At 42.4% G+C, this 14,824-nt stretch overlaps 1 protein-coding gene across 4 annotated transcripts in view; it reads left to right on the top strand.

Moving 5' to 3' along the window:
- LRRK2 (leucine rich repeat kinase 2) overlaps nucleotides 1-14,824 on the top strand; it is a 546,702-nt gene that overhangs the window by 268,100 nt on the left and 263,778 nt on the right. For all 4 annotated transcript variants that reach the window (XM_073619682.1, XM_073619683.1, XM_073619681.1 and 1 more), the window contains one exon: nucleotides 316-595. In XM_073619682.1, coding sequence (XP_073475783.1) covers nucleotides 316-595 — 280 coding nt within the window. The remainder of the gene's footprint in view (nucleotides 1-315; nucleotides 596-14,824) is intronic.

Here is a 14,824-nt window from a genome sequence, read left to right as displayed (position 1 = left end):
AATCAGAAGTGGGAAGACAGGAAATAATTAGGTACGTTTACTATATGTGAAAGAAAATGTAGTTGCACAGAACATCTGTAGCTAATTACAAATACATTTGTTTAGTGAAATAGATATGTTTCTCTTAGAAAATTGATGAAAATGCTGGTACGTAAACTGGGGCACGGACTTTCAAAAATGGGAGCGCACAGCCAGGGTCATAGGTACAGCATACTAGATACACCTTTGATCCAAGAGACATTGTAATTTTTTTTGTATATTTCATGAGCTACTGTTTATATTTACACACTATTTTTCATATTTTTGTCTCATTAGGCTTGTGAAAAAGGTACCAGTCCTAAAATGGTTGAACTGTTGTTAAATCATGGAGTTCGTGAGCAGGATGTACAGAATGCCCTTCAGATCAGCATTAAAAATTGCAATAATGAGAATATAAGCTTACTGTTAAAAAAGCTTGGTTTAGATGTGGCCAATAACAGCATTTGCCTGGGAGGTTTCCATATGGGAAAGATTGAACCATCATGGCTTCATCCACTGTTTTTAGAAAAACAACCAACACTCAAACAGACTTCTATAGATCAAGAAGGGAAACCAGGTATGTTATCTCATATTTGTCTATACAATTTGTGATTGAAGAGATTAAGATCAGGGAAATATCTGTAAACACAAAAATTTGTCTTATTATTTTTGATTTCTGGTTTTGTTACTGGAAACATTTGGTACTTTTTTTTTTAGCTTATTTTATTTTAGAAGTTTGCAATCCCAACTCCTGGAAAGTATTTGTTTAGTAAAGAAAATTTGTTTGGAAATTTAGTTTCCTATCCATATACTTTGTAATGGTGAGTTATGTATATACATTGATGTATTTCATCTTCATGGTAGGCCAAAACTGGGGACACTGACAGCAATAGAAAAATCTGATAGTAGTTCTATCCCTTCCCCATAATGCTGCACTTGATCAATTTTTATGACTCTCTGTACATGGCAAGTCTTTCTTTGACTTTGTATCTGCTGCTTGGCATTTAGTGGTGCTTTTTCAGCATATACAGTTAGGTCCATATATACTTGGACACAGGCACAATTTTCATACTTTTGACTCTGTATGCCACCAGAGTAAAATTAAAAGGAAACAATCCAAATTAATTTGAAGTGCAGACTTTCAGCTTTAATTCAAGCGGTTAAACATAAATACCAAGTACAAATTTTAGGAACTGCAACCATTTTTATACACAGTCCCCCCATTTTCAGGGGCTCAAATGTAATTGGACAAATGAATATAATCATAAATAAAATGTTCATTTTTAACATTTTGTTGAGAATCCCTTACTGGCAATGACTTTCTGAAGTCTGGAACCCATGGACATTACCAAAGACTGGGTTTCCTCCTTTCAGATGCTTTGCCAGGCTCTAACTGCAGCTGTCTTCAGTTCTTTGTTTGTGGGTCTTTCTGCCTTTTGGTTTTGCCTTTAGCAAGTGAAGTGCATGCTCAATTGGGTTGAGATCAGGTGATTGACTCGGCCATTGCAGAATTTTCCAAATCTTGTCCTTGAAAAGCTCCTGGGTTGCTTTTTCAGTGTGTTTTGGATCATTGTCCATCCGTACCATGAAGCGCCATCCAATCAACTTTGCTGCATTTTGGCTTAATCTGGGCTGACAGTATATCTCTAAACACTGCAGAATTCATCCGGCTGCTTCTATCACATCATCAATAAACACCAATGTCCCAGTGCCACTGGAATCCATGCATACCCATGCCATCACACTTCCTCCACCATGTTTTACAGATGATGTATGCTTTGGATCATTAGCTGTTCCAAGCCTTCTCCACACTTTTTTCATCCCATCATTCTGGTACAGATTACTATTTCATCCATCCAAAGAATGCTTTTTCAGAACTAGTCTGGCTTTTTTAGATGTTTTTTGGCAAAGTCTAATCTGGCTTTTCTATTCTTAGACTTATGAATGGTTTGCACCTTGTGGTGAACCCTCTGTATTTGCTCTTGTGAGGTCCTCTCTTGATTGTAGACACTGATTATGATATGCCCACCTCCTGGAGAGTGTCCTTCACTTGTCTGGATGTTGTGAATGGGAATTGTGAATTTTCTTTACCATAGAGAGGATCCTATGATCATCCCCCACTGTTGTTTTCCATGGATGTCCAGGCCTTTTTATGTTGCTGAGCTCACCAGTATTCTTCTTTCCTCAGCATTTACCAAACTGTTGATTTGGCCAGTACTAATGTTGCTGCTATCTCTCTGATGGATTTTGTTTCATTTTTGAAGCCTTACAATAGCCTGTTTCACTTGCATGGACAGTTCCTTTGAATGCATGATGTAGGTTCATGGCAATAGATTCCAAATGCAAATACACTTAGAATCAACTCCAGACCATTTACCTGCTTGATTGATGAATAAATAACAATGTAGCAGTCCACACCTGGCCATTAAACTGCTTATGATTCAATTTTCCAATTACTTCTGGTCCCGTGAAAAAGGGGGATGGCTATTCTTAAGAGCTGTAATTCCTAAACCCTTCCTAAAATTAATCCTGAGAGTGTGCACTTTCAGCCCATATCCATTATACAACTATAGCTTTTGGTAAATACCTGAAAAAAAATAAAATTGTGCCTGTGCCCAAATATATATGGACTTAACTGTAATTTTGAACTGATCACATCAGACTTCATATGTTAGACACAATCATTGTACTGTATATTTTGTATATAATCTCTCCATACTTCATTAACCACTTCAGCCCCGGAAGGATTTACCCCCTTCCTGAGCAGAGCACTTTTTCCAATTTGGCACTGCGTCGCTTTAACTGCTAATTGCGCGGTCATGCAATGCTGTACCCAAACAAAATTTGCGTCCTTTTCTTCCCACAAATAGAGCTTTCTTTTGATGGTATTTGATCACCTCTGCCATTTTTGTTTTTTGCGCTATAAACGGAAAAAGACCGAAAATTTTGAAAGAAAATGATATTTTCTACTTTTTGTTATAAAAAAAATCCAATAAACTCAATTTTAGTCATGCATTTAGGCCAAAATGTATTCGGCCACATGTCTTTGGTAAAAAAAATGTCAATAAGCGTATATTTATTGGTTTGCGTAAAAGTTATAGCGTCTACAAACTAGGGTACATTTTCTGGAATTTACACAGCTTTTAGTTTATGACTGCCTATGTCATTTCTTGAGGTGCTAAAATGGCAGGGCAGTACAAAAACCCCCCAAATGACACCATTTTGGAAAGTAGACACCCCAAGGAAATTGCTGAGAGGCATGTTGAGCCCATTGAATATTCATTTTTTTTGTCCCAAGTGATTGAATAATGACAAAATTTACAAAAAGTTGTCACTAAATGATATATTGCTCAAACATGCCATGGGCATATGTAGAATTACACCCCAAAATACATTCTGCTGTTTCTCCTGAGTACGGGGATACCACATGTGTGGGACTTTTTGGGAGCCTAGCCGCGTACGGGGCCCCGAAAACCAAGCACTGTCTTCAGGATTTGTAAGGGCATACTTTTTTTATTTCACTCCTCACTACCTATCACAGTTTTGAAGGCCATAAAATGCCAAGATGGCACAAACCCCCCCAAATGACCCCATTTTGCAAAGTAGACACCCAAAGCTATTTGCTGAGAGGCATGTTGAGTCCATGGAATATTTTATATTTTGACACAAGTTGCGGGAAAATTACAAACTTTTTTTTTTTTGCACAAAGTTGTCACTAAATGATATATTGCTTAAACATGCCATGGGCATATGTGGAATTACACCCCAAAATACATTCTGCTGCTTCTCCTGAGTACGGGGATACCACATGTGTGGGACTTTTTGGGAGCCTAGCTGCGTACGGGGCCCCGAAACCAAGCACCGCCTTTAGGATTTCTAAGGGCGTAAATTTTTTATTTCACTCCTCACTACCTATCACAGTTTTGAAGGCCATAAAATGCCAAGATGGCACAACCCCCCCCCCCCCCCCAAAATGACCCCATTTTGGAAAGTAGACACCCCAAGCTATTTGCTGAGAGGCATGTTGAGTCCATGAAATATTTTATATTTTGAAACAAGTTGCGGGAATGTGACCAATTTTTTTTTTTTTTTTTTTGCACAAAGTTGTCACTAAATGATATATTGCTCAAACATGCCATGGGCATATGTGGAATTACACCCCAAAATACATTCTGCTGCTTCTCCCGAGTATGGGGATACCACATGTGTGGGACTTTTTGGGAGCCTAGCTTCATATGGGGCCCCAAAAACCAATCACCGCCTTCAGGATTTCTAAGGGCGTACATTTTTGATTCACTCCTCACTACCTATCACAGTTTCGAAGGCCATAAAATGCCAAGATAGCACAAACCCCCCAAATGACCCCATTTTGGAAAGTTGACACCCCAAGCTATTTGCTGAGAGGCATGGTGAGTATTATGCAGCTCTCATTTGTTTTTGAAAATGAAGAAAGACAAGAAAAACATTTTTTTTTTCTTTTTTCAATTTTCAAAACTTTGTGAAAAAAAGTGAGGTCTGCAAAATACTCACTATACATCTCACCAAATAGTTTGGGTGTCTACTTTCCAAAATAGGGTCATTTGGGGGGTTTTGTGCCACCTGGGCATTCCATGGCCTCCGAAACTGTGATAGGCAGTGAAGGCATGTGGTATCCCCGTACTCAGGAGAAGTAGCAGAATGTATTTTGGGGTGTAATTTCACATATGCCCATGGCATGTTTTTGCAATAGGTCATTTACTGGTAGGTAGTGAGGAGTAAAATCAAAAATTTACGCCCTTAGAAAGCCTGAAGGCGGTGCTTGGTTTTCGGGGTCCCGTACGCGGCTAGGCTCCTAAAAAGTCTCACACATGTGGTATCCCCGTACTCAGGAGAAGCAACAGAGTGTATTTTGGGGTGTAATTTCACATATTCCCATGGCACGTTTGAGCAATATATCATTTTGTGACAACTTTGTGCAAAAAAAAAAAAAGAATGTGTCTTTTTCCCGCAACTTGTATCACAATACAAAAATATTACATGGACTCGACATGCCTCTCAGCAAATAGCTTGGGGTGTCTACTTTCCAAAATGGTCATTTGGGGGGGGGTTTGAACTGTCCTGGCATTTTATGCACAACATTTAGAAGCTTATGTCACACATCACCCACTCTTCTAACCACTTGAAGACAAAGCCCTTTCTGACACTTTTTGTTTACATGAAAAAATTATTTTTTTTTTGCAAGAAAATTACTTTGAACCCCCAAACATTATATATTTTTTTAAAGCAAATGCCCTACAGAATAAAGTGGTGGGTGTTTAATTTTTTTTTTTCACACAGTATTTGGGCAGCGATTTTTCAAACGCATTTTTTTGGGAAAAAACATACTTTTTTAAAATTTTAATGCACTAAAACACACTATATTGGCCAAATGTTTGATGACATAAAAAAGATGATCTTAGGCCGAGTACAAGGATACCAAACATGACATGCTTTAAAATTGCGCACAAACGTGCAGTGGTGACAAACTAAATACATTTTAAAAGCCTTTACAGATTACCACTTTAGATTTACAGAGGAGGTCTACTGCTAAAATGACTGCCCTCGATCTGACCTTCGCGGTGATACCTCACATGCATGGTGCAATTGCTGTTTACATTTGACGCCAGACCAACGCTTGCGTTCGCCTTTGCGTGAGAGCAGGGGGGGACAGGGGTGCTTTTTTTTTTTTTCTTTATTTTTTTTTTTTGCTTTTTTATCTTATTTTTAAACTGTTCCTTTCATTTTTAAATTTTTTTTAAACAATTTTATTGTTATCTTAGGGAATGTAAATATCCCCTATGATAGCAATAGGTAGTGACAGGTACTCCTTTTTTGAAAAAATTGGGGTGTATTAGAACCTAGATCTCTCCTCTGCCCTCAAAGCATCTGACCACATCAAGATCGGTGTGATAAAATGCTTTCCCAGTGGCGCTGTTTACATCCGGCAAAGTCATGAAATGCTCGTAGCTTCTGGTTTCTTAGGCCATAGAGATGATTGGAGCCATTCTGGTCTCTGATCAGCTCTATGGTCAGCTGGCCGAATCACCGGCTGCTGGCTGAAAAGAATGATACCAAGATGATACCTAAACCTGCAGGCATCATTCTGGTATAACCACTCAAAGTCTAGCAACATACCAGTACGTTGCTGGTCCTTGTTGGGCATATATTGTAAACTTTTTTTCATGCAGTCTGTGGGCTGAATGAAAAAAAGATATTGATCGGTGGGTATGCCCACCATTAGAATACCTCCCTTCATACATGCACCGTTTATATATCCGAAGCATGGGGGCATCATCCCGCAAAAGATAGGAGCAAATCACTCCTCCACCCACTGCTGCCCCCACGCTTCGACATATATGCTGAAGTATGTAACTGTGGTGGTGAAATCACATCCAACAGCGCTGGAGTCATGGCTTTATGTATCGTGGGAGCAAACGCTGTTGCTGTCAAGATAAATAAATCCGCGCTGCAACTGAATGGCGTACCTGAAAACCAAAAAATGGTTACCAAACATGATAAAAACATAACAACAATAAAACATTGCAGAATAGAATACAGTAAAAAAGACCAGAACAATAGAGAGAGAATAGAGAGAGAGAACAATAAAACGACAACTATTTTTGTTTTTTTTATTTTATATTTTTTTTTTTTTACACTTTTTTTTTTATAACTTTAACTTTTGTAACTGGTACCAGGTTTGGGTCTCTCAAAATGCGATGGCATCTTGGAGATCTGCTCGTACCGTGCCCTGGCCATGGAGGCAGAGAAGACGGGCATATGGTAAATTGGGTCAGTGGACCAATATGACCGCAACTCACTCTTTTTATTGATGTCCATGTTGAGGGAAAGGCCCAGAAAGATCTTAAATTCGGAAACCGTAATTGGTTTCCAATCTCTGGCAAGGGAGGACTGGGGAATAGTGGCGATGTGTTGACCAGCGTACAAATTGCTTTGGTCCACAATAGATCTATGGAGATCTTCTGTGAAAAAATCCAGTGAAGTAAAATCAACTGTTTCCACCTGAATGCCGGGTTGGCCAGTGAATGGGGGAAGTACGGGTGCTGCAGAAGTGGTGGGTTCCCAATTCGGATTGGCGAATGCAGCAGGAAGGGCACTATGGGCACGACGGGCCTGTGTCTTCTTGGTGGCAGCGAGACACTACTTGTGCTTGCCACCTCGCCAGCTTGAACTGCAATTATGGGACTCACCACGTCACCAAGTGTTACTGCAGTGCTGGATATACGACCAGGGTGTACTAGGCCGCTGGTGCTTGCCAGTTCACCAGAAGGAATAGCGGCGCTAGTACTTCTCTGCTCCATACGAGGGACCTGCGGTTCTTGCACTTCAAGGACAGAAGAAGAAAATTGGGGTCTGGTACGCCTGACCTTGGCAGGGACCACAACTCCGTCGTCAGAGCTATCTGTCATGGAGCTGCTGTCGTCTACAGGATCGTATTCTGAGCCTGAATCTGACAGCTGAGTGACTTCCTCTTCACTATCTGTCATGCTCAGAAATGTGTAGGCCTCTTCACTACTGTACCTTCGATTTGCCATTTTGGGCTCTAAATTTAGTGGTACACTAGTGAGACTCACAGGCAAAAAAGCTCCTGACTGTTAGCGACTGTATCAAAACGCTACCAAAAAACTGTTAGCGATCGCAGGGATCAGGCCTGACTCTGCGAACGCTGCAGTTGTGTGCTTAGTGTTTTGTAGGTGTCAGTGATCGATCGATACTGCACTTGGGTGGGCTGGGCAGGGCTGGGCCGAGGGGCAAAACGCAGGTGCTAGCAGGTATCTGGGCTGATCCCGCTAACACTGCGTTTTTGGGAACCCTAAACTGCTGAGGACGCTAGTATAGATCTGATCGGATCAGATATCGATCCGTTCAGACACTATACCACTAAGGGAGGTGTATGCTGCGTGCATGGGTGTTAGCGGTACTGGTGCTAACCTAACGCTGCCTGGGGCGACGCAGACCTTATCTGACCCTAAAAACTTAACTTATATCACCGCCGGGTGATTAGGGGGTTAAACCTTTATAAGGTAATAAACGGCGGGTGCCCTGACACTATAAAAAACAAACTAACTAACCAGCATCACCCGTAACAGTTATACGGTGATCACTGGTGAAAGGGTTAACTAGGGGGCAATCAGGGGGTTAAAACCTTTATTAGGTAGTACATGGGGGTCACTGTCGCTATAAAACGCTGACGGCGAACCTATATACTTACCTCCCTAACTAGCGTCACCTGTGTCACTAATACAGCGATCAGAAAAACGATGCCTATGTCATTTCTTGAGGTGCTAAAATGGCAGGGCAGTACAAACCCCCCCCCCCAAATGACCCCATTTTGGAAAGTAGACACCCCAAGGAAATTGCTGAGAGGCATGTTGAGCCCATTGAATATTTATTTTTTTTGTCCCAAGTGATTGAATAATGACAAAAAAAAAATTACAAAGTAGGACACCCCAAGCTATTTGCTGAGAGGCATGTTGAGTCCATGGAATATTTTATATTGTGACACAAGTTGCGGGAAAAGACAATTTAAAAAAAAATTTTTTTTGCACAAAGTTCCAAAATAGGGTCATTTGGGGGGGGGGGGGGGGGGGGGGGTTTGTGCCACCTGGGCATTCCATGGCCTCAAAAACTGTGATAGGCAGTGAAGAGTGAAATCAAAAATTTACGCCCTTAGAAAGCCTGAAGGCGGTGCTTGGTTTTCGGGGTCCTGTACGCGGCTAGGCCCCCAAAAAGGCTCACACATGTGGTATCCCCGTACTCAGAAGAAGCAACAGAATGTATTTTGGGGTGTAATTTCACATATTCCCATGGCATGTTTGAGCAATATATCATTTAGTGACAACTTTGTTCAAAAAAAAAAAAAAAATTGTCTTTTTCCCGCAACTTGTGTCGCAATATAAAATATTCCATGGACTCGACATGCCTCTCAGCAAATAGCTTGGGGTGTCTACTTTCCAAAATGGGGTCATTTGGGGGGGTTTTGAACTGTCCTGGCATTTTATGCACAACATTTAGAAGCTTATGTCACGCATCACCCACTCTTCTGACCACTTGAAGACAAAGCCCTTTCTGACACTTTTTGTTTACATGAAAAAATAATTTTGTTTGCAGGAAAATTACTTTGAACCCCCAAACATTATATATTTTTTTTAAAGCAAATGCCCTACAGATTAAAATGGTGGGTGTTTCATTTTTTTTTTTTCACACAGTATTTGCGCAGCGATTTTTAAAATGCATTTTTTTGGAAAAAACACACTTTTTTAAATTTTAATGCACGAAAACACACTATATTGGCCAAATGTTTGATGAAATAAAAAAGATGATCTTAGGCCGAGTACATGAATACCAAACATGACATGCTTTAAAATTGCGCACAAACGTGCAATGGCGACAAACTAAATACATTTTTAAAAGCCTTTACAGCAGAGGTCTCAAACTGGCGGCCCTCCAGCTGTTGCAAAACTACAAGTCCCATCATGCTTCTGCCTGTGGGAGTCGTGCTTGTAACTGTCAGCCTTGCAATGCCTCATGGGACTTGTAGTTTCACAACAGCTGGAGGGCCGCCAGTTTGAGTCCCCTGCTTTACAGGTTACCACTTTAGATTTACAGAGGAGGTCTACGCTTGTGTTCGCCTTTGCGCGAGAGCAGGGGGGGACAGGGATGCTTTTTTTTTTTCTTTTTTTTTTTTTTTTTATTTTATTTTTAAACTGTTCCTTTCATTTTTTTTTTTTTTTAATCATTTTTATTGTTATCTCAGGGAATGTAAAGCTCCCCTATTATAGCAATAGGTAGTGACAGGTGCTCTTTTTTGAAAAAACTGGGGTCTATTAGACCCTAGATCTCTCCTCTGCCCTCAAAGCATCTGACCACACCAAGATTGGTGTGATAAAATGATTTCCCAATTTCCCAATGGCGCTGTTTACATCCGGCGAAATCTAAGTCATGAAATGCTCGTAGCTTCCGGTTTCTTAGGCCATAGAGATGTTTGGAGCCACTCTGGTCTCTGATCAGCTCTATGGTCAGCTGGCTGATTCACCGGCTGCATTCTCAGGTTCCCTGTTGGGACAGGAGAGCCAGAGAAAACCATGGAAGACGGTGGGGGGGATTCCCTCCCACTGCTTGTAAAAGCAGTCTAGAGGCTAATTAGCCGCTAGGATTGCTTTTACATGAAAGCCGACTGCTGGCTGAAAAGAATGATACCAAGATGATACCTGAACCTGCAGGCATCATTCTGGTATAACCACTCAAAGTCCAGCAACATACCAGTACGTTGCTGGTCCTTGTTGGGCATATATTGTAAACTTTTTTTTCATGCAGCCTGTGGGCTGAACGAAAAAGAGATTGATCGGTGGGTATGCCCACCATTAGAATACCTCCCTTCATCCACCCACTTCTAATGATGAGCATACATGCACCGTATATATATGCCGAAGCATGGGGGCATCCTCCCGCAAAAGTTAGGAGCAAATCGCTCTTCCACCCTCTGCTGCCCCCACGCTTCAGCATATATGCTGAAGTATGTAACTGTGGTGGTGAAATCACCTCCGACAGCGCTGGAGTCACGGCTTTATATATCGTGGGAGCAAACGCTGTTGCTGTCAAGATAAATAAATCCGCGCTGCAACTGAATGACGTACCTGCTAAGCAAATGATGGTTAACAATAAAACAAAGTAACATTACAGTATAACAGTAAAACTTACCATACCTGCAAAGCAAATACAAAAAAAACATAGTAAAAAATAAAACATTTAATGCAACCTGTGCCTAAAATATATATATGCCGAAGCATGGGGGCATCCTCCCGCAAAAGGCAGGAGCAAATCGCTCCTCCACCCACTGCTGCCCCCACGCTTCGGCATATATGCTGAAGTATGTAACTGTGGTGGTGAAATCACCTCCGACAGCGCTGGAGTCACGGCTTTATATATTGTGGGAGCAAACGATGTTGCTGTCAAGATAAATAAATCCGCTCTGCAGCTGAATGGCGTACCTGAAAACAAAAAAATGGTTACCAATAAAACACAGTAAAGTATAAAAAAATTGCATATCTGAAAAGCAAACATGGTAAAACATTATAACAATAAAACATTGCAGAATAGAATACAGTAAAAAAGAGTAGAACAATGGAGAGAGAATAGAGAGAGAGAGAGAACAATAAAACGACAACTATTTTTGTTTTTTTTATTTTATATTTTTTTTTGTGTTTTTTTTTTTAATTTTATTTACTTTTTTTACACTTTTTTTAGTAACTTTAACTTTTGTAACTGGTACCAGGTTTGGGTCTCTCAAAATGCGATGGCATCTTGGGAGACCCTGTGAAAGTGTGTCCTAGTCTGTGCAGTGCTGTACCCTACGCTAATACTCAACTAGTGTATGGTAGCGTTCAAAACATTCACCAATGCATAGACCAGGATTGTCAGGACAGGAGGGACAATAATACCGGGTGTCACGCCTATATCCGCGCTTGCTGCAGACGTGACATCTTTTTTGGGGGGCTCGTTTGGGTAGGGGTACTCTGGAGGACATAAGGAAAATGCCTCTCATGCAGCCGGCTTACTGCATTTGGTTAGGGAAGGTGAGGTGGAGCACCGTCTGGAAACAGAAGGGCTCTGACGATCTCTTCCTGGAATTTAAGGAAGGATCCAGTCCATCCTGAAGCTCTGTATAGCACATGAGCATTCAGCAAAGCCAATTGAAATAAATAAACACACTTTTTTGTACCAGCGTCTTGCCTTACAGGCAACTAGGTACGGCGCCGACAACTGGTCGTTGAGGTCCACCCCTCCCATATTTTGGTTATTATAATCGTGGACACAGAGGGGTTTCTCCACAACACCAGTCGTCGTCGTAATTTGGGTCGTCGTGTCTGCATGAAGGGAGGTAAGAACGAAAACATTCTTATTATCCCTCCACTTCATAGCGAGCAAGTTATTACACTGCAAGCAGGCTCTCTCCCCCAGCCTAAGATGGGAATCTACAAGCCGCTGGGGAAAGCCCCGGCGATTAGATCGCACGGTCCCACATGCTCCAATCTGTTGATCAAAAAGGTGACTAAAAAGTGGCACCCTTGTGTAATAATTGTCCACGTACAAGTGGTACCCCTTTCCGGAAAAGGGTGACACCAAGTCCCACACTATCTTGCCAGCGCTTTCTATGTAGTCAGGGCAGTTTGACGGCTCTACGTTACTATCTTTGTCCTCGTAAACCATAAAACTACATGTATAGCCTGTGGCCCTGTCACAGAGCTTATACATCTTGACCCCGTATCTGGCACGTTTGCTGGGAAGGTACTGTTTGAATGACAAGCGGCCAGAAAACTTAATCAGGGACTCATCAACACAGACAACTTGATGGGGAGTAAACAAGTCTGCAAAACGCTGGTTGAAGTGGTTTACGAGGGGCCGAATTTTGTAGAGCCGATTGTATTCAGGGTCTCCACGAGGACGACAGAGTTCATTGTTGTTGAAGTGCATGAACCGCAAAATCTGCTCGTATCGTGCCCTGGTCATGGAGGCAGAGAACAAGGGCATATGGTAAATTGGGTCAGTGGACCAATATGACCGCAACTCACTCTTTTTATTTATGCCCATGTTGAGGGAAAGGCCCAGAAAGATCTTAAATTCGGAGACCGTAATTGGTCTCCAATCTCTGGCAAGGCAGGACTGGGGAATAGTGGCGATGTGTTGACCAGCGTAAAAAATGGTTTGGTCCACAATAGATCTATAGAGATCTTCGGTAAAAAACAGCGAATAAAAATCCAGTGGCGTAAAATCAACTGTTTCCACCTGAATTCTGGGATGGCCAGTGAATGGGGAAAGTACGGGTGCTGCAGAAGTGTTGGGTTCCCATTTCAGATTGGCGAATGCAGCAGGAAGGGCACTATGGGCACAACGGGCCTGTGTTCGTCTTCTTGGTGGCAGTGGGACACTACTAGTGCTTGCCACCTCGCCAGCTTGAACTGCACTTATGGGACTCGCCACGTCAACACGTGATACTGCAGTGTTGGATGTACGACCAGGGTGTACTAGGCCGCTGGTGCTTGCCAGTTCACTAGAAGGAATAGCGGCGCTAGTACTTCTCTGCTCCATACGAGGGACCTGTGGTTCTTGCACATCAAGGACAGAAGAAGAAGTTTGTGGTCTGGTACGCCTGACCTTGGCAGGGACCACAACTCCATCGTCAGAGCTATCTGTCATGGAGCCGCTGTCCTCTACAGGATCGTATTCTGAGCCTGAATCTGACAGATGAGTGACTTCCTCTTCACTATCTGTCATGCTCAGAAACGTGTAGGCCTCTGCACTAGTGTACCTTCGATTTGCCATTTTGGGCTCTAAATTTAGGGGTACACTAGTGAGACTCACAGGCAAAAAAGCTCCTGACTGTTAGCGACTGTATCAAAATGCTACCAAAAAACTGTTAGCGATCGCAGGGATCAGGCCTGACTCTGCGAACGCTGCAGTTATGTGTGCTTAGTGTTTTGTAAGTGGCAGTGATCCATCGATACTGCACTTGGGTGGGCAGGGCTGGGCCGAGGGGCAAAACGCAGGTGCTAGCAGGTATCTGGGCTGATCCCGCTAACACTGTGTTTATGGGGACCCTAAACTGCTGGGGAAGCTAGTATAGATCTGATCATTTCAGATATTGATCCGTTCAGATACTATAGCACTAAGGGAGGTGTATGGTGCGTGCGTGGGTGTTACTGACGCTAACCTGACGCTGCCTGGGGCGACGCAGACCTTATCTGACCCTAGAAAACTTAACTTATATCACCGCCGGGCAATTAGGGGGTTAAACCTTTAATAGAAAATAAACGGCGGGTGCCCTGAAACTATAATAAACTATAAAAAACAAACTAACTAACCAGTGTCACCCGTAACAGTTATACGGTGAACACTGGTGAAAGGGTTAACTAGGGGGCAATCAGGGGGTTAAAACCTTTGGTAGATAGTATATGGGGGTCCCTGTCGCTATAAAATGCTGACGGCGAACCTATATACTTACCTCCCTAACTAGCGTCACCTGTGTCACTAATACAGCAATCAGAAAACGATCGCTTAGTGACACTGGCGATAGGGGGTGATCAAGGGGTTAACCTTTGTTAGAGGGGTACCCTGGACCTAAAGGGGGCTAACCCTAACTGCCCTAACACTTATAACTGTCACAAACTGACACCAATGCAAAAAAAAAAACTGCTATTGGTGTTACTGTGACAGGGGGTACAGGGGGGTGATTGGGGGGGGATGAGGGGTGAAAAGTGTACCTAGTGTTGAAAACAATGGAGCAGTGCAGCGGCGCTTTGCGGGCGGTTTTAACCCTTTTTCGGCCGCTAGCAGGGGTTAAAACCGCTCCGCTAGCGGCCAAATAGTGCCGCTAAAACAATGGTAAAGTGGCGCTAAATATAGCGCCGCTTTACCGCCAGCGCCCGCACGCCTCAGTGTGAAAGTAGCCTTAGAGATAGTTATTAGCCAGGTTGGCCTGATTAGCCTATGCTTCCTATGATATAGCAGTCATAGCAAAAAAAAAAAAAAACGTGAGCTAGGAGTGGGACTAGAGGGTGTTTTTCATGTAAGTAGTCACTGCACATGTAGCGGGCAAAGGGTTATTGGCATTGTTACAGTTCTTAACCCCTCACCATGTCAGTCAGCTCAGGACATGTAGTACAATGGGGTTTCCTGCTACTGAATCCTGCCTCCCAGCTCTGGCACAATAAAAACCTCTGCAGCCTCTGTGAGGTGTCACAAGATATAGATAAATAAAAAACACTGAAGA

Source organism: Aquarana catesbeiana, linkage group LG03 (genome assembly GCF_042186555.1).
Source record: "Aquarana catesbeiana isolate 2022-GZ linkage group LG03, ASM4218655v1, whole genome shotgun sequence".
NCBI lineage: Eukaryota > Metazoa > Chordata > Amphibia > Anura > Ranidae > Aquarana > Aquarana catesbeiana.
The sequence above is the reverse complement of the archived record's forward strand: the minus strand, read 5'-3'. Positions and strand labels throughout refer to the sequence as shown.